The 16,826-nt window shown below is 52.2% G+C and overlaps 3 protein-coding genes across 3 annotated transcripts; 1 reads left to right on the forward strand and 2 right to left on the reverse strand.

Moving 5' to 3' along the window:
* The first annotated feature begins 677 nt into the window (after positions 1-677).
* Positions 678-7,867, forward strand: FOXO4 (forkhead box O4). The gene is made up of 3 exons (XM_065901063.1): positions 678-1,636; positions 5,050-6,115; positions 6,438-7,867. Exons 1-3 carry the CDS (start codon positions 1,172-1,174, stop codon positions 6,443-6,445), a joined length of 1,539 nt encoding a protein of 512 aa, XP_065757135.1. The 5' UTR covers positions 678-1,171; the 3' UTR covers positions 6,446-7,867.
* Positions 7,868-8,294: 427 nt separating this feature from the next.
* On the reverse strand, positions 8,295-10,412 carry CXHXorf65 (chromosome X CXorf65 homolog). The gene is made up of 6 exons (XM_065901297.1): positions 10,206-10,412; positions 10,000-10,086; positions 9,663-9,797; positions 9,261-9,329; positions 8,696-8,802; positions 8,295-8,426 (listed from the first exon to the last, which is right to left on the reverse strand). Exons 1-6 carry the CDS (start codon positions 10,228-10,230, stop codon positions 8,304-8,306), a joined length of 546 nt encoding a protein of 181 aa, XP_065757369.1. The 5' UTR covers positions 10,231-10,412; the 3' UTR covers positions 8,295-8,303.
* A 390-nt stretch (positions 10,413-10,802) lies between these two features.
* IL2RG (interleukin 2 receptor subunit gamma) lies at positions 10,803-14,454 on the reverse strand. The gene is made up of 8 exons (XM_065900987.1): positions 14,285-14,454; positions 13,937-14,090; positions 13,534-13,721; positions 13,190-13,329; positions 12,623-12,785; positions 11,950-12,064; positions 11,633-11,702; positions 10,803-11,291 (listed from the first exon to the last, which is right to left on the reverse strand). Exons 1-8 carry the CDS (start codon positions 14,421-14,423, stop codon positions 11,115-11,117), a joined length of 1,146 nt encoding a protein of 381 aa, XP_065757059.1. The 5' UTR covers positions 14,424-14,454; the 3' UTR covers positions 10,803-11,114.
* Positions 14,455-16,826: the final 2,372 nt, after the last annotated feature.

Raw genomic sequence — 16,826 nt, forward strand, 5'->3', positions numbered from 1 at the left:
CGCACTATCAATGGGAACTGCGTATGGGGAGTCGAGAGTGGTGGGGGAGACACCATCATCAGCTAACCATTTGTTTATGTTCCCCAAGCCCTCCGCCCATCTCCTCAACACGAAAACAACCCTATTCTTTAGCCAGTTCTTTGCTTCGTGCTTCTCGGTTTTCTGCTTCTTGCAGAGACCGCATTTTTTCCTTTTGCCCTCTTCTGATGGAAAGACGGAACGGTCCACGCTCATCTAGGCGATCCCGAATCACAAGGGAGGAGGGGGGAAGGGGAGAAAAGGAAGAAAATGATTTTTAAAGAAAAGAGAAAGTCCGCGACGACCTCTAATAATTAATGTTCCCCCTCTCTATATCCTGCCACGCCGCTCTCCTGCCACCCAGATCGGGCTCCTGGCCGCGAAGTAGGACGGGAGATGTAGTCCCCAAGTCCGACCAGGCTGGCACGACTAGAGAACTCTGTTTCCCAACCCGCTCTCCAGGCGCGTGCGCAGATGGCTGCCCCGGCGAGTGGTAAACAGAGACGTCAGGCGGGGGCCGCAGCTTGGAGCAAAACAAAAGGGAAACCCGGGGGGCGGGGGGTGGGGGGGTTTGATAGGGGGATTGGTGCGGGAATTCGAGAGGCTGGGGCCGCTGGGACGTGGACCCGAGTAAGAGCTGGGGGGAGGGAAGAGGCGGGGGGAGGGGGAGTCAGGGGAGGGGCGAGTGACGCGGGGGAGCGGGGCGTGGGGGAGGGCAGTGATCCGGGTGGAGGAAATTCGGGAGGAGTGTCCGGGGGGCAGCAACTTAAAAGGGGGAGGGAACTGCGGCTAAAGAGACGTTCGGTGATGGGAGCGCGATTTGTGAGGGGATACGGTGCCTCAGGTTTAAAAGAGCAGGAAGCTGAGTGAGAGGTTGGGGAAAAAGTGCCTTCGCTAGGCGAAGGTTACAGGTGGTGTCTCGGAAAGAGCTCCGAGGCTGCAGGCTGTAGTGGAGGAGAGGATCAGAGAACTAACTGTGTGCAAGGGACAGCTTAGGGGCTAGCGTCCAGGGGCGAGGGGGAAGTTCGAGACTTTCTGAGGACTGGCAGGAATGTGCCTCCTGGCCCTCGGTGCTTCCCCCCTGGGGGGAGGCATCGCGAGGGACTGTGGCAGGCTCCTCTGAACGCTGAGCGGCGGAGGTCCAACTCCACGTATGGATCCAGTGAATGAGAACTCAGCCAGAGAGGCTGCCGCGCTCGTAGACCTCGATCCCGACTTCGAACCCCAGAGCCGTCCCCGCTCCTGCACCTGGCCCCTTCCCCGACCAGAGCTCGCTCCCGAGCCGTCCGAGCCGGCCGAGGTGGAGTCAGGTCTGGGAGAGAAGGTACACACGGAGGGGCGCTCGGAGGGGCGCTCCCAGCCGACCCTGTTGCCCTCCCGGCTCCCTGACCCGGCAGGGGGCCCCCAGCCTGGGATCCTGGGGGCCGTAACAGGTCCTCGGAAGGGAGGCTCCCGCCGGAATGCCTGGGGAAATCAGTCATATGCAGAACTCATCAGCCAGGCCATTGAAAGCGCCCCCGAGAAGCGACTGACACTCGCCCAGATCTATGAGTGGATGGTCCGCACAGTGCCCTACTTCAAGGACAAGGGTGACAGCAACAGCTCAGCAGGATGGAAGGTAACTATGACCCCCTTACCTCCGTCCCAATACCCGTCTGCTCCTGGTCCCCCCAGTCTCCTTACCTCTACTCTGGGGCCCCTTTTACACCCCTAGCCCAGAGGTCCACCTTCCGTCGTCATTTAGACAAACATTTACTTAAGACGTAGTATATGCCGCTGGGTGCTTGATGCTGGAGGATCACAGATGAATAAGACACTGTCCTTGCCCTGGAGAAAATTGAATTCTCTGCTCACTGCTCAACACTCCCAGCACTTTGGCTTGGCCTGCCCCAAACACTTATCCCCACAGAGAAGTCTTTATCCTATGTACAGCAGGAACTGTGTGGATTCCCCACAGGAACCTAGCCTTCCCTCCTCCCCCACCTCCCACCCCAACACCTTTTCTCCCATTCCTGTGGGATCACTTGGATTCCCTGCTTGCCTCCCAATACCTCAGGGTAGAAGTACTGTTCTAGGACTCTGCTACCCAAGAAGATGGAGTGAAGTGGCGAAAGGTAAAAAGAGTGATATCCATGTGGTAAGGTAGCAGATCTTATGCACTGAGAAAAAAGGGTGGGCTGCCTCAGTTTACCCTATATAATGCCAAGAAACTCTCCTTAGTAAAGGGCTATCCAAGTTGTGGGGGGAAGTTTTCATTTACTGTTGAGGAATATTTACAGAAAAACTAGATAGGGCTCTGACTTCACAGCACAAGGTTGGGAGCTCCCTTGGCCTTCCACGAGGAAACTGCGAGGAAAGATCTCGCTAGATGCTCTGAAAGCTTGTCCTGAGAAATATGGGACTCTAATCACAAGATTTGGGAGCTTTAACTCCTATTGACGCCTTGTGCCCCCATAGGTGGTGAGATCAGCATGCAAGGAAATGCAGAGGGTTGAGTGAGCAGAGGAGGGTCTTCTCCTAGGTATAAGAGATCAAGGGATCGGATCCGCAGTATCCCTAGGGGTTGGGCAGAACAGAAAGCAGGACAGCTGACTGAGACCCTTGGCACTATTTCTGGGTAGACTGCCACACCACAGTCTCAGCTCATACAGAGCTCCCCTCCTTGGACCCAGCCTACACAGCTGTTTTTCTTTTCTCTTAGGTTCATTTTCCAGGGTAGAAGAAATAACCATGAGTTGTTAGTTATGCTGTGGTAGTGTAGTCCCTCCTTAGAATTTACACTTGTACGGGGTTTTTTAGTTTACAAAGTAGTTAAAATTTTTAATTTCATTTATCTTCACAGCAATTCTGAGATTCCACATTTTACATATTAGGAAACTAGGGTACAGAAAGGTTAGGAAACTTGCCAAAATCGATAGAATGAGGACTTGAACTCAGGTCTAACTATAAATCATATGCTCTTTCTGCTAATCCATGCTGCCATGGAATGATGGCAAAGTCAAATCAGGCCAAATCTGGGGCCTCCAAGGCCCTCACCTCCCACTCCCCACCCCCCACCCCACTCCAAGGGGGAGACCTCAAGACTGAGCTGGCTTCCCTGGTGATGTGCCAAGGTTACTACCACTCCACCAGGGGGCGGCACTCACCTAGAACAAGAAGGCTTAATTTAGGTGGCTGGGGGAGCAATTAGCAGTCACCCCCCTTCCAACAGGTTAGAACGGTAGGCTTCTAGGGAGCCGACCTCTCCAGGTAGGAGGCTGTACAATGTACTAGTTCCAAGGCCTAAAGAAGAGAGGATGAACAAATGGCACTCGTGGGTACTGAGTAGTAGGGAAAGGAATGAGCCTTCTCAGTAGACCCAGAGTTAGAGGATGGGAAGGCAGGGGGTGCGGGGCGGGGGGGGGGTGGTAAATCACAGTGCCAAAAGTCACTGTGGTTCTCAGTTACTAAGAGCCCAGGCTGGATGGACAAGTGTGATTCCTTGAAGGAACCAAAAACATTAACGCAGCCAGAGGAGTTGGAATGCCATTACTACAGACAATGACTTCTAAAGAGCCCTGGAGCAAGAGGCTGCTTAAGCATCTTTCCCCAGGGAAAGGGTCTCCTTATCTAGAGCATCAGTCTGAAACACATGAAGTGATTTCTGACTGTCCATAGCCTCAACCTGCTAGTTGCTCTAAGCCCTTCTGGGCTCCTCCCAAGTTTCTAAACACTAAAGACCTTCATGTGGGAGGTCAAATGCCTCTAAGGTTGGAGATCCTATGCACAAATTCCTGAGGAGAAGTGGGGAAAAGGAGGTAGGAAAGTGAAGGGAGGTTCCTGGAGGGTGGGGTGGGGCGGACACAAAAGGATGGTGTAACTAGCCTGGAGCAGCCAGTAGAAATAAGCTGCTCTGGGGGCTCAAGAAGCTGCCAATCTCAGCTCCCTGGGCCCCTGGAGAAAAAAACTTATCTCTAGCAGAAAATCAGCAGCGAGGGAGGAAGGAAGAACACAGCTTCTAATACTCAAGGCACTCAAGAGCTGACGGAGCCTCAAGGGGAGATTCACCATCCGTCACCAGAGGGCCACCCACCAATCAGGCAACAAATATTGATTATGTACTGGGAGATTGGCACTCTGAGGGGGGCACTGCTGGGGGCTGCCCACCTGGACAACATGTCCTGGCGTTTACACTTGATAAGACAAATTACTTGAAACCATAAACAGCATAATATAGATTGGGGAAATTTGCGTGGAACAGATGAAAAATGCTGTACAAGAAATTTGGCTGCAGAAGTCAAGCAACCACTTTAGAAAAGAGAGAGGACTTCAGCTTGATCTTGACGAGCTAGTAGAATTTAGAGAGGGGGGAGATCCTTCCCCGGACAAGGAGGGAGGGAGGGGAGGGATGGGCCTGGTGTATTTGAGGCACAGAGAGAAGCCTGGCCTGAATGTACTTGAGGGTGTGTGTCCAGGAATTGGGAGAAATCAGAAAAAAGGAATCTGCCGATCCTATAGAGAGTCGGGGCCCAAATGCCCTGTACAGAGTGGAGCACCAGCCTTGCTGAGGTTCCAGCCCCTCAGCCAGTTCCGAGGACCGGCTCAGGACAGGGTGGGTCTGTCCTGGGCTGCTGTTGCGCCACTGTCCTGTAAATTCCACCCAAGCCTGCACTCAAGGAAAGGGGTGGAGCTGTGGAACGCTCTTTCCCACTTGAGCCTAGTTCTTGCTGAACCAGGAGTGCGTCTTCTCAACGCCCACAAGCCCCAGACAGCCACCAGAGACTTGGGAGGGGTAGAGTGCTGTGAGCTCTTGGGGGGGGGGGGGTGGTGCGGGGAGGGGGGCACGGTGCCCTCTGAGTAGCTCATTGCTCGGGTGGGAACTGTGTGTGGTCTCATCCCCTGCCACCACCCCCCACCCCTACCTTTGCCTCTTTTCCCCCTGGATTTGACTAGCTTTGCGTCTCCAGGAATGCCCCCGCTGCATCCCAGCGTCCTTTTAGACTGCACTGCCAGCCGCTGACCTTCCTTTCCTGTTGCCTCTGCCCCCTCCAGAACTCGATCCGCCACAACCTGTCCCTGCACAGCAAGTTCATCAAGGTTCACAACGAGGCTACCGGCAAGAGCTCTTGGTGGATGCTGAATCCAGAGGGAGGCAAGAGTGGCAAGGCGCCCCGCCGCCGGGCAGCCTCCATGGATAGCAGCAGCAAGCTGCTCCGGGGCCGCAGCAAGGCCCCCAAGAAGAAACCAGCTGTGCTGCCAGCTCCGCCCGAAGGTGCCACTCCGAGGAGCCCTGTTGGCCACTTTGCCAAGTGGTCAGGCAGCCCTTGCTCTCGAAACCGCGAGGAAGCTGATGTGTGGAGCACCTTCCGTCCACGAAGCAGTTCCAATGCTAGCACTGTCAGCACCCGGCCCTCCCCCAGGAGGCCAGAGCCTGAGGTGCTGGCGGAAGAGGAAATGCCAGCCTCGGCCAGCAGCTATGCTGGGGGTGTCCCTCCCACCCTAAAAGAAGATCTGGAGCTGTTAGATGGGCTCAATCTCACATCTCCCCATTCCCTGCTGTCTCGGAGCAGCCTCTCTGGCTTCTCTTTGCAGCATCCTGGGGTTTCAGGCCCTTTACACACCTACAGCACCTCCCTCTTCAGCCCAGCAGAGGGGCCCCTGTCAGCAGGAGAAGGGTGCTTCTCAAGCTCCCAGTCCCTGGAGGCCCTGCTCACCTCTGATACGCCACCACCTCCTGCTGATGTCCTCATGACCCAGGTAGATCCCATTCTGTCCCAGGCTCCGACACTTCTGTTGCTGGGGGGGATACCTTCCTCCAGTAAGCTAGGCACAGGGGGTGGCCTGTGTCCTAAGCCCCTAGAGGCTCCAGGCCCCAGTGGTCTGGTTCCCACCCTTCCGATGATAGCACCAGCACCGCCTCCAGTCATGGCGGGTGCTCCCGTCCCCAAGCCCCTGGGGGCTCCTGTGCTCACACCTCCTACTGAAGCTCCAAGCCAAGACCGAATGCCTCAGGATCTCGATCTTGATATGTACATGGAGAATCTGGAGTGTGACATGGATAACATCATCAGTGACCTCATGGATGGGGGCGAAGGACTGGACTTCAACTTTGAGCCAGGTACGGCACCTCCGAATCACGGTAGCATCTCACAACCTATACCTCCTCCTAGGTGTCCAGCTAGTCCTGTGATTGAGCAAAGGAGAGCTAGAACAAGGGGTAGCTGGAGGTCCCGGGGAATTGGAGGGGCGATGTCATGTTAGAGTGGCATAGTTTCCAGGTGGGACCTCCAGGCCCCTCAGCAGTGCTCACCCCTACAAGGTAGCATGTGAGAGGTGGGGAAGGGGCCGTCTCTGTTTTCCTTGGTGTGGATCTTGATGGTGGAAAGTTGTCATGCCCCAGATGAGCCTCTTACGTTGTCCTCCGTTTTCTCTTCCCACAGATCCCTGAGCCATTGGCTGGCAGCTTTATTCCCTGCTTCAGAGACGGAGCCAGGCATGCCCATATCCACTCTTTACCCTTGACCCCTCCCTGGGAATTTAGGACCCTGCTTTAGAGCTAGGGTAGGGTCTGCTCACCTGGGTGTTGAGGAAATTATAAAGCTGGGGGTGGGGAGGGAAAAGGGAGGGGGAAAGGGAGAGGGTTTATTCTCACTGTGCCAATTAGGGGGTAAGGCCCCCCTCTCAGGAGCCATCCTTGGGCCCCCCCCCATAGGTTTTGTAGCAGGGGCGGGCAGTACTGTTGGAAATGTGAAGTCACCAGTGGCCTTACCCCTGCCTTTGGGAGCAGGATTTTTTGTAGAGTCTTATCTGAGCTGGTCCAGGCTGGGTTGAGCCTGGGATTTTTATGCAGTGGCCCCTTGGGCCAGTGGTGTGGGACTGGGGGCGGGGGTGGTGGTGGTAATGGGGAGCTGGAAGGGCCGAGGTCTGAAGCCTGGAGTGGCTCACCAGGCCAAATCACCCTTGGACGGCTACAGATAACAGAAAGGCTTTTTATAAACTTTTAAAGAAATATAAACACAAATATAGAGATTTTTAACAGTGGCAAGGTGCTAGTGATGGGGAGAATGCTTTTTTCTTTCTGAAGGCTTTGTCATAGTGACCTGATGCAAACACTACAGACATTACCCCGGGAAACATGGGGGAAATAGGCGAGAGAACCCCAGGTCAGCAGAGAGCAGGGGGCAAGGGGAAGAGCTCCCGTGAGGACCAGGTGTAAAACATGGCCTACACGGAACTAGCTTGGAGTTTCCCTAAGCCAGGTCCCCTCACTCTGTCACCTTGTGCCTGGGAGTGTGGTGTTGGGGCACAGTCACACTCTCGTGTGACCCCCTGTGGGTTCGTGCTATGGTGGGAGAGTGTGTTGAGGGCCAGGAATGAGTTTGTGGCCTGGGAAGGGGGTGGGAGGGGAGAGAAGAGAAGGAGGGAAGGATTTAGGGTGGTAAAGTTAGGCACAGAGACCTCCCTGTTCAAGGCCCCAGACAGCTGTCCCTGCCCTTCTTCCCCTTGCCTGACTGCAGGGGTTATGTGGAAGTGTGTGCAGTAGCAGGCAGGGGGAGGGGCGGAACAGGGAAAGGGGAGCTGGGGAGCTTGGCTGAGGGTCTGGGAAACGAGCAGGGATGGAGGGGAATGTGGATCAGGTTTACTAGCACCTGCTAGGAAAGGCCATCTGGGGCTCCTTCTCCACCCTAGCCCCCAAAGCAGCCCCTCCCCCAGTCCCCTTTGCATTGTCCCCTCCCCCGCCCCTGCTGTGGGTTCCCATCATTTCCTGTGTCAGCGCCTGGCCTACCCAGATTGTATCATGTGCTAGATTGGAGTGGGGAAGTGTGTCAAATCAATAAATGAATAAATTCAATAAATGCCTATAACCAGCTCTGGTTTCTGCTGCCTCGCTGTTCCCCGCGGATAGCGGAGGGGGAGGTAGGGACTGCCCAGAGGCAGACTGATGGGGGGTGGGGGAATTTCAGACGGGGACTTGGTGGAGTGTGGCGGTGGGGGGGGGGATGCCCATCCGTCACCTAACCCCAGCAGGAGTAGGCGGGCTGTGATAGGCCTCCCAGGGGGAGGTAGTCTGGTTGGAGAAGACCCCACCCCCCACTCTGTCCCTCAAAGGCTCATTGTGCTAGACTTCGCTGTCTTTCCTCACCCCCACCCATGTGCTTGCCCTCGCTGCTCCTACCCACCCTGAGAGCCTCCACAATGCCTGGCGCAGACTTAAGCCTTGGTGCAGATATTGGGAGAAGAAGTCTTTCTTGAAAAAAGGAACCTCACATTAAATGCCAGTAATTTCATACCTAGTATTGCTGCTCTCACTTGGTTACTTTATTTTGCTGACGACGTTTATCCCTACTATGGATTAAGTTCGCTCTGGTCTTAACGAGTGGACCACTGCGAGTGGTCCTTTCTCTGTCTGAGTGTCCTGATGATTTGGACTGGAAAAGGATAGGGTCAGTAAGTAGAGAAAGAGGCCCCTGCAGGGAAGCTTTCTACAAACTAGGACCGAAGGCAGGACAAAAGAGGTGAGAGGCAGGTCTTGGGCATGGATGTTGGATTTGGAAAGGAAATTCATCCCAGAGGGCCAGGGTGGAGGAGCCTTCGGTAGACTGGTGGGGAAAGGAGGTTGCTGAGACAGACCATGTTTGGGAAGGCTTACTGGGAGTTTCACTGACGATTTCACTGACGATTTCACTGACGATTTCACTGACGATTTCACTGATGATTCACTTGGAGCGACTTTCTTGGCTTCTTGTCTTCTAAGCATTTTCATTTGACCCCTCCGCAGGAGGTCACATTGTGTATGCAAGGCATCTAGGAACCAGGAAAAGGCACCCTCACCTCTGAGGACTGGAGAACTTCCCTTCCCATCCTGTCCCTCCCATCATTCAAATGATCACTTGGAGTAACCGGGCCTAAAGCTAGGCTGAGGAGTGACCTGAAGGTGCCCAGGCTTTGCTCTTTTCAGTGGCAATCAGGACACCGAGACTCCAAGAGCGAAAGGTGAAGGGAAAGATGGGAATGATGTGGTGGGGATAGGGAGATGTACTGAGGAGATGGCTGAGAAACAGCGAGGAGGGATGAGTGACACAGGCACACTGCACCTGGTTTGAGCTAAACATCCCTTCTGAAGTGGCCCTAGACCCTATTCCCCTTTTCCTAGGATCTTGTGATCCTGCCTGATGGACTACACCAGCCCCACCCTATATTCGCCATCACCCACCATTATACAGTACCCTCCATGTCCCTTCTTCCTCCATCATGCTCCTTACCAATTAGCTTGGGTTCTGGGTTCTTCAGGAGGGGCACAAAAGCTCTGTAGACATTCTCAAATACAGTTCCTGTGAACACGGCAGTGCACGATCCCCAGCCCCCGTCACCCAGCCTCCACCCTTCCAAAGCCCAAGATTTCAGGACCCTAACACTCAATACTACCTTGAGCTGGTGTGACTTATTTTCTCCCCTCTGGTCCATCCCTAGGTCAGGTCAGGGGAGGGGGGGAGCGGTGCATAGAATGTGCTAACCTAACCAATGTCATAGAGGCAGTGCCCTTCCTTAGGCTGACTAGAGACGGTCAATTTGGATCTGGTTTAGGGGCCCTATTTGAAGGGCCAGGTCCACAGTCCATCTTTGGGGCCTTGCTCTATCTCTGGGGAACGCTCCCAAGCCGCTACCTGCTAACCCACGCTCCACCCTGCAAACGTAGTAGGTGTTTCGAGCTGTAAGGAATTTGTTGGCATAGTCTCCAAGGGTCTTCTTCAGGAAAAACAACTGCATTGTCCCCATTGCATCACACAAATCGATGGTGTCTGGAGGGAGACCACAGGGTAATTGGGGCAGCTAAGGAGGGAGAGAGGGAGCAAAAGAGGCCAGTGATCCTATTCAGAACGTGTTGGAGGAAGCTGTCTGGATTCAAGGAGCTCTCTTCTTGGCAGGAGGAGGACTTGACGGCTAGAGATGACCCTGCTACTTCTGATCCTTGGCCATGAGTCTCCTCCCCACACTCCTCACCTGTTTTAGGCACCCCCACTTCATGATGGACATAATGCAGCAACAGGAGGACAGAACAATTAGTATTGGCCAGAAACTGCTGATTATCTGAGAAGAGATGGCACGGGGTATGCGGTCCTTCCGCAGTTATACCACCTCTGTGATCTCCACTGCCCTCCAACATCCCCAACCCTACACATAGACATCAGCTATGTGATACCCCTCACCTCCATGTTTGATAAAGATGAACATGCTCTGAAGATCTTCTCATTCTTCAGAGAGTCTTAATAAGTCATGGCAGAAGAAGGGTGTTCTAGAGGCCTTGGGGGGCCAAGTGGGCCCATAAGGTCGGGGGACTGGAGAGGAAGATGGATTAAATTGGCTGAGGAGGTCCAGACTGTGCAAACAGGAGAGAGCTATGGGCAGTTGTGGATAAGCAGCATCCCTAGGGTTAGGGCCTGAGGCTGCAGCTGAGGGATTATGAGGTCAGAAGTGGTATGTGTGACAGAAGGTGAGGTAAGGCTAAGGAAAGAAGAACCTGGGTGGGGTCTATAAAAGATTTGTTAAAATGGGGGCAACGACAACAACAAAAGAAAATGGGAGCAGCATGGTAAATCTAACTCTAAACTGGCCCTTAGAAGGAGTGTAGGACACCTAGAGAAAAGTCCGTTTCTGGAACAGCACTCTTTTCGAGTGAGTCTGTAGTGCCGCTGCCTCCGCCGCATGAGTCCACCGTGCCTCTTTCCTCCCCTCGGCACCATGCCTCCCACCCGCATTGCACCCCACGTTTCCATTGCTCCCCCCACAACAGCAGACTTCCTTGATGATTATCAACAGAACTTTTATTTCTCATTCGTTTCTGGAACAGTTGAAGGGTAGATGGAAAGGGGGAGGGAGGGAGGGACAGCAGAAGCAATGCTGTGAGGAGGAAGGGCTGGGCTGGGGGAGATGAGAAACATGGACAGGGCAAAGGGGCAATTCTCAAGTAGGAGATATTGAATGAGAAGGCAGTTATAGGGGGCACAAAATTCCAAATCAGCCACAGGGGGGCGAGGTGAGCCCTGGACCCAGGTTGGTTGGACGAGGGCAAGTTAGTAAAATTTAGGGCTACAGGGCCCTGGGGTTCTGTCAGGGTGTCAGGGCTCAGGTTTCAGGGTGTAACATGGAGGAGCCCAGTAGGGGCTATGCTGGCTGCAGGGGGAGCCCCCAGGCCCTTCCCCTCCTTTTGGGGGGATCTCACTGACGTGGCAAAGCCGTTCACTGTAGTCTGGCTGCAGACTTTCTGCCAGTCCCTTAGACACACCACTCCAGGCCTAAAGACAGATATCTCCAGGTCAGGGCTCAATTAGGAGCAGGAAGTAGAAGACCCAGGCTCTGTGCCAGGGGAACTCTCCCAAGATCTGCAACCACTGTGATTACAGAAGGGACACACACACTCCTGGGCCCTCAATACCACTGTTTCCATCTGCCTCAACCAATCTAGGATCCGTTCTTCTGGGTGTCTCTCTGCGTCTAGCCTATCCCCCAACTGGTCGGCCACATCCTGTTAGTGCAGGCCTCCCTCCCCTCCCCTCTGCCCCCCATGCTCTGTCTGTCTAGCTGGCAGGCAGTTGGCCATTGACAGACTGCAGTCTGCCTATGACAATGTTCTCACCGAAAAGTTCCCGTGGTATTCAGTAACCAGATCCTCTAGGTTCTTGAGGGTAGGAATTCGGGGCATCGTCCTGAGTGGGGAGAAAGAGGAAGCAGGAACACATCGGTTACGCTCTTTTATTACCCTTCTCGCAGTTCTCCCACATGGAATGAAGCGATTCTGTGTTGTCTGCGCCTGCATCTTCCTTCCATCACCATGCCCACTTGGGTGATCCCTCATTCCTTACTGTCCCGCCCTCTACTCCTGGAGACCCGGTAACAACCCTCTTCCCCTATTCCCAGCCCCCACCTCATTTTTCTGGGATTCCGAATTCTCACCGTTCCAGCCAGCAGTACAAACAGATGAGGCTCACGATAAATGCCATGGGGACAACGGGGATCAGCACAGTTTTCCACGCAGACAACGAAAGAGTCTCAGGATTCTCAGGATTCTCTATGGAAAAGAGGAAAGGAAAAGAGACCGAACATTTGTAGCGCCCCTACTACGTGCCAACATTTAGAGCCCCAGCTTGGTGCCAGACACTGTGCCAGACGCTATCTGTATACTTAATCCTCATAACTCCTGAGCGGGGCGGGGAGCAATTATTATCTCCATTTTACAGATGAGGAAACAGAATCAAAGAGGTGAGTGATGTGCCCAAGGTCAAAGAGGTAGGAAGTGGCAGAGGCAGATTTAAACCCTAGATTTGCCTGATTCCAAAGCCATCTTTACCATGCAGGCTTTCCGGGAATGCTGCAGGGAAATTTTATACATTCTGTATCCCCTTTGAGGACCCCCTCAGCCTCCTTCCCAATCCACCCCCCTACTGTAACAACACACTGATCCAACCCTACACAGAAAAATCCTGCTTCCTGGGGGTTGGAGTTGAACAGTGAGGGGAGATGAGCCACCAAGTTTGGGGGCTTAGGGGTAGGGAGGTAGGGCAAAAGACAGTGGTGCTAGAAAGGTTCCTGGGCTCATGGTCGGGGTGATGCATTAGGCCCATTTTACCCTTTGAAGTATTGCTGCCCCAGTGAACGGGGCAGCTCCAGTCACTCCATTGCTGAGTGCTTCCACAGAGTGGGTTATAGCGGCTTCGAACACGGAACGTGTAGAATTTCTGTGCATCCACGCTAGGCAGAGAGAAGCTGTGTCTGTGATCCACGGCTTGTTCCTTGAGGAGAAAGAGGGTGAGGGAAAGATGGGTGTCTATAAAAGAAGGGAGAATGGAAACTGCTGCCCCCCACCCCCACCCCAGGTCATCTTCTGGTTTTTCCCAGTTTCTCCCTCCTCTCTTGACTACTCAAGCCACACTGCTCCCTTCACTGCCTAGAATTTAATGCCTCCTTAAAGGCTTGCCTTTGTTTACTTGCCTTTCTGGCTTTGGGAAGAGCATGGGTAGGGAAACCTTGAGGAAAACTCACTGGTGATGAGAGGGAAAGGAGTCAGAGGAGGGTGGAAGGTGGGCAGGGGAACTGGGAGGCACAGAACAGGAGCTGGGGATCAGACCTTCCTATTGGCTAATTGAATCCTTCATCCCCACTTGCTCAGCCTGAGCTGCTATCCCCACTCACTCACAGTCCAGCTGTGGTCCCGGTCACTCCGGTACTGCACCAGGTGCTCCAAACAATGGTCCAAGTGTCTGTTGCTCCAGCTCAGTTCTAGCTGGAATTCACTCAGGTTGCGAAGTGTCAGGTTCTCCGGAGCCCAGGGGATCACTGGAGATATGTGTGCGTGTGTGGTCATTCCCCTGGCCTAGACAAGTCAGGATCCTGAAGGCAGTGCGCCTGAGCCCTCCTCCCTTCCCCATTCTATTCCTCGCCTCTTTTCTGCCCAAGTACCCTTATGGTGAAAGAACACTAGTTTATATACCACTTTCCTCAATACCCCACAATATCCTTTGACCCTCCTTTCCAAATTACCCAGATCCTGCAGTTTTAGCAACTGTTCGGGCTGCCTCCTGTGTTCCCATGGGTCCTGGAGCTGGACAACAAATGTTTGGTAGAGATGGATCTCCTTTTTTCCAAACCAACAGCCAGAAGTGATCCCTTCAGAGAATAGATAGTGGCCACACTCTTGGAGTTTATCATCATCATTAAAGTTCTTGTACCTAGAGAAGGATTTCAAGGAAGAAGAACAGTGAGGTAGGTAAACTTGGGTACTCCGGATTTCCACAGCCCAGCCTCAGCTCCTCTGAACTGACTTATGACTCACCCCACGAGAAAACAGTGGGGAGCCTGGGATACTCTTGGTCCCCACGCAGTCTCTCACATCTAGCCCACCTCCTCTTCCTCCCCCTTGTGATTCCCTCTCCCCTTCTCATACCCATAATGCAGAGTCAGGTTGGTGCGCTGGGGCTCAGAGCTGCTGTTCCAGGTGCAATTCATGTACTCGACATTGAACACAAAACACTGAACCTTTGGGAGGGGCAGAGTGGAAACATTGAGGGTCCCAGCGGGTGTAGAGGTCAGGAAGAAGTCTAGGTTGGGGAGAAAATGAAGTGGGGGAGGGGAAGAGAAGACACGATGGTCAGAAGAAGCAGCGTGAGGCAGGGAACCCTTCCCCTTGCCCTCCCCATGGTACTCTTAAAACTCTGCCCGCATCCTTCTAATGTCCAGTGGCAGGTTCCAGAATTCAGTAGGACCCCTCCCCACAGCTTCCCTTCTCACCAACCTCCTCCAGTCCCAGGTTTCCCATCAGCTGTGATGTCTTCATTCCCATTGGGCGTGAGGACCTTTGGGTTCAGCCCCACCCCCAGCAGAGGCAGCTGCAGGAATAAGAGGGATCTGAGTGGCAATCGTGGCTTCAACATGGCGCTTACTCTTCGTTCCCTGGGTGTAGACTGTGTCAGGAACCTGGGCCCCTTACCCACTACCCCTCCCCACCCACACATTTCCTTCTGTCATAACTTCCGGTGGAAAGAACCTTAGAAGCCAGGGCTTTACGGATGTGTGCCCTGGTGAATGTGTGCTATGACACAGGCTAAATCCTCTGGGAGATTAGGTGTTAATCTAATCTGTAGAAGTAACACCACCACTGTAATGTGGTGTTAAGTAGAGACTAAAGCTGGGTATCCAATATTGTCACAGACCCAAGAAGCCTCAGACTACCTAGATCCTGGGAAGGATCTGCTCATCACCACCGCCATTCCCGGCCACCTTCTCATCTAAATTATTTTATCCCATATAGTGGAGTGTCTGAACCTCCCTCCATCCTATGCTATGCTCCTTCCTTGGCTCAGTCACCCTGAAACCGCTATCAAAGCTCTACTGTCTTGGCTGGATGGAAATTGCAGTCTTGGCTCCCGTGGGCACATCTATAGCTATCTTTCCCCTGACCTTATCCAAACCAGAATAGCCACCCTTAGCTGTTGCGAGAGCTGGGTCCCCATTGTGACTGGTGAGGAGGTCTGACTTAGAAGTAGATTCTGGAAATGAAGGAACAACAATACTGGCTTCAAACTCCTCATCTTCCCCTGAATCTGCTTCTCTTCCTGTGTTCCGTATCTCAGTTAATGGTATCATCACTCTCTCAGTCACCCAGACTTCAAACCTCAAAGTCACCTTCGATTCCTCCGTCTCTCTCACCCTGAGAATCCTATCAGCTCTACTTCTGTTGTGTTTCTCCCAGTCGTGTCCTCCTTTCCATGACCACGGCCATGGTGCTAAATCAGCCTTTCATTCCCTCTAGTCACGATTGGTACTAGAACCCACTAACTGGCCTCCCTTTCTAAAGGCCGCCTGCTCTCTAACCCACTCTTCATTCTGTTGCCAGATGTATCTTCCCCCAAACGCAGAGCTGACTGGAGACACTATTTACATGAATAGTTTATTTAGCAAACATTTATTGAGCCTTTAATATGTGCCAGGCACTGTGCTTATGTTCTAACCCACCCTAATTTTCCGTGGGTTTAAATTCCTCAGGGTTAGCGCAAATGTTACCTCCTCCAATATGTCTTCCTCTCCCCAATCAGAATTAATTTGTCTTTCCATTGTGATCCAATAGCATTGTGTTATTGTTACTTTTATTTGTTATGTGCTAGTTTTATTATTTTTTATGTATTGTTATTTGTTACTTTTATTACAGCACTCTATATTTTCTCTAAAAGGCAATACCATCATAGAAAGAATATCAAGAGTCAAGAAAAGTATGATATCACTTATATGTGAAATCTAAAAAAATACAACAGGGAATTCCCTGGTGGTCCAGTGGTTAGGGCTCTGCGCTTCCACTGCAGGAGGCACGGGTTCCATCCCTGGTGGGGGAACTGCGGAACTAAGATCGTGCGAGCCACGCGGCCAAAAAAAAAAAAAAAGATAAAAAATACAACAAAGTAGTGAATATAACAAAAACGAAATAGATTCACAGATACAGAGAACAAACTAGGGGTTACCAGTGGGGAGAGGGAAGGGGGGAGGGGCAATATAGGGGTAGGGGACTAAGGTACAAACTATTATGTATAAAATGAGCTACAAGGATATATTGTACAACACGGGGAATATAGTCAATATTTTATAATAATTATAAATGGAGTGTAAACTTTAAAAATTGTCAATCACTATGTTGTACACCTGTAACTGATATAATATTGTACATCGAATATACTGCAATTGAAAAAGGCAGGAAAAAAAAGAACAGCAATGAGATGATACACTACTTTAAAGAGAGAGAGCGAGAGACAGAGACAAGAAAAAATCCTAGTCTCAGCTCTGTTACACAGTAGCCATATAATATAGGGCAAGCAAACTTCCACTCTTTGAAAATCAGCTTCCTCATCCACAAAATGGAGACAATAATAATCCCTAACTCATAGGAGTTCTTTGCGGATTAGAGGAGACAACGTCTGAAAAGCATCTGACACTCAGTAGGTGCCTCTTTCGATACAGCAAGGGTTCTTAACCTGGAGTTCATGGACCCTTAGGAGATATGTGAGTGAACTTCAAGAGGGGGTCTAAGAATTTCTCGGCAAAGTATCTAACATTTTGTATATCTTTACGTGCATTTTTCTGGGAAGAAGGGCCATAGCTTCCATCAGCATTTTAAAGGGACTGTGAAGCAGAAGAGGTTAAGAACCTCAGTGCTAGACCATAAAGACCTTGAGCCGACCTTTCAGGGTTTAATTGGTGCTTTCTTATGCATACATAGTTTCTAATAAAGATTAGAGCCGACCTTTAAGGGTTTAATAGGTGCTTTCTTATGCATACATAGTTTCTAA

This window comes from Phocoena phocoena, chromosome X, assembly GCF_963924675.1.
Source record: "Phocoena phocoena chromosome X, mPhoPho1.1, whole genome shotgun sequence".
NCBI lineage: Eukaryota > Metazoa > Chordata > Mammalia > Artiodactyla > Phocoenidae > Phocoena > Phocoena phocoena.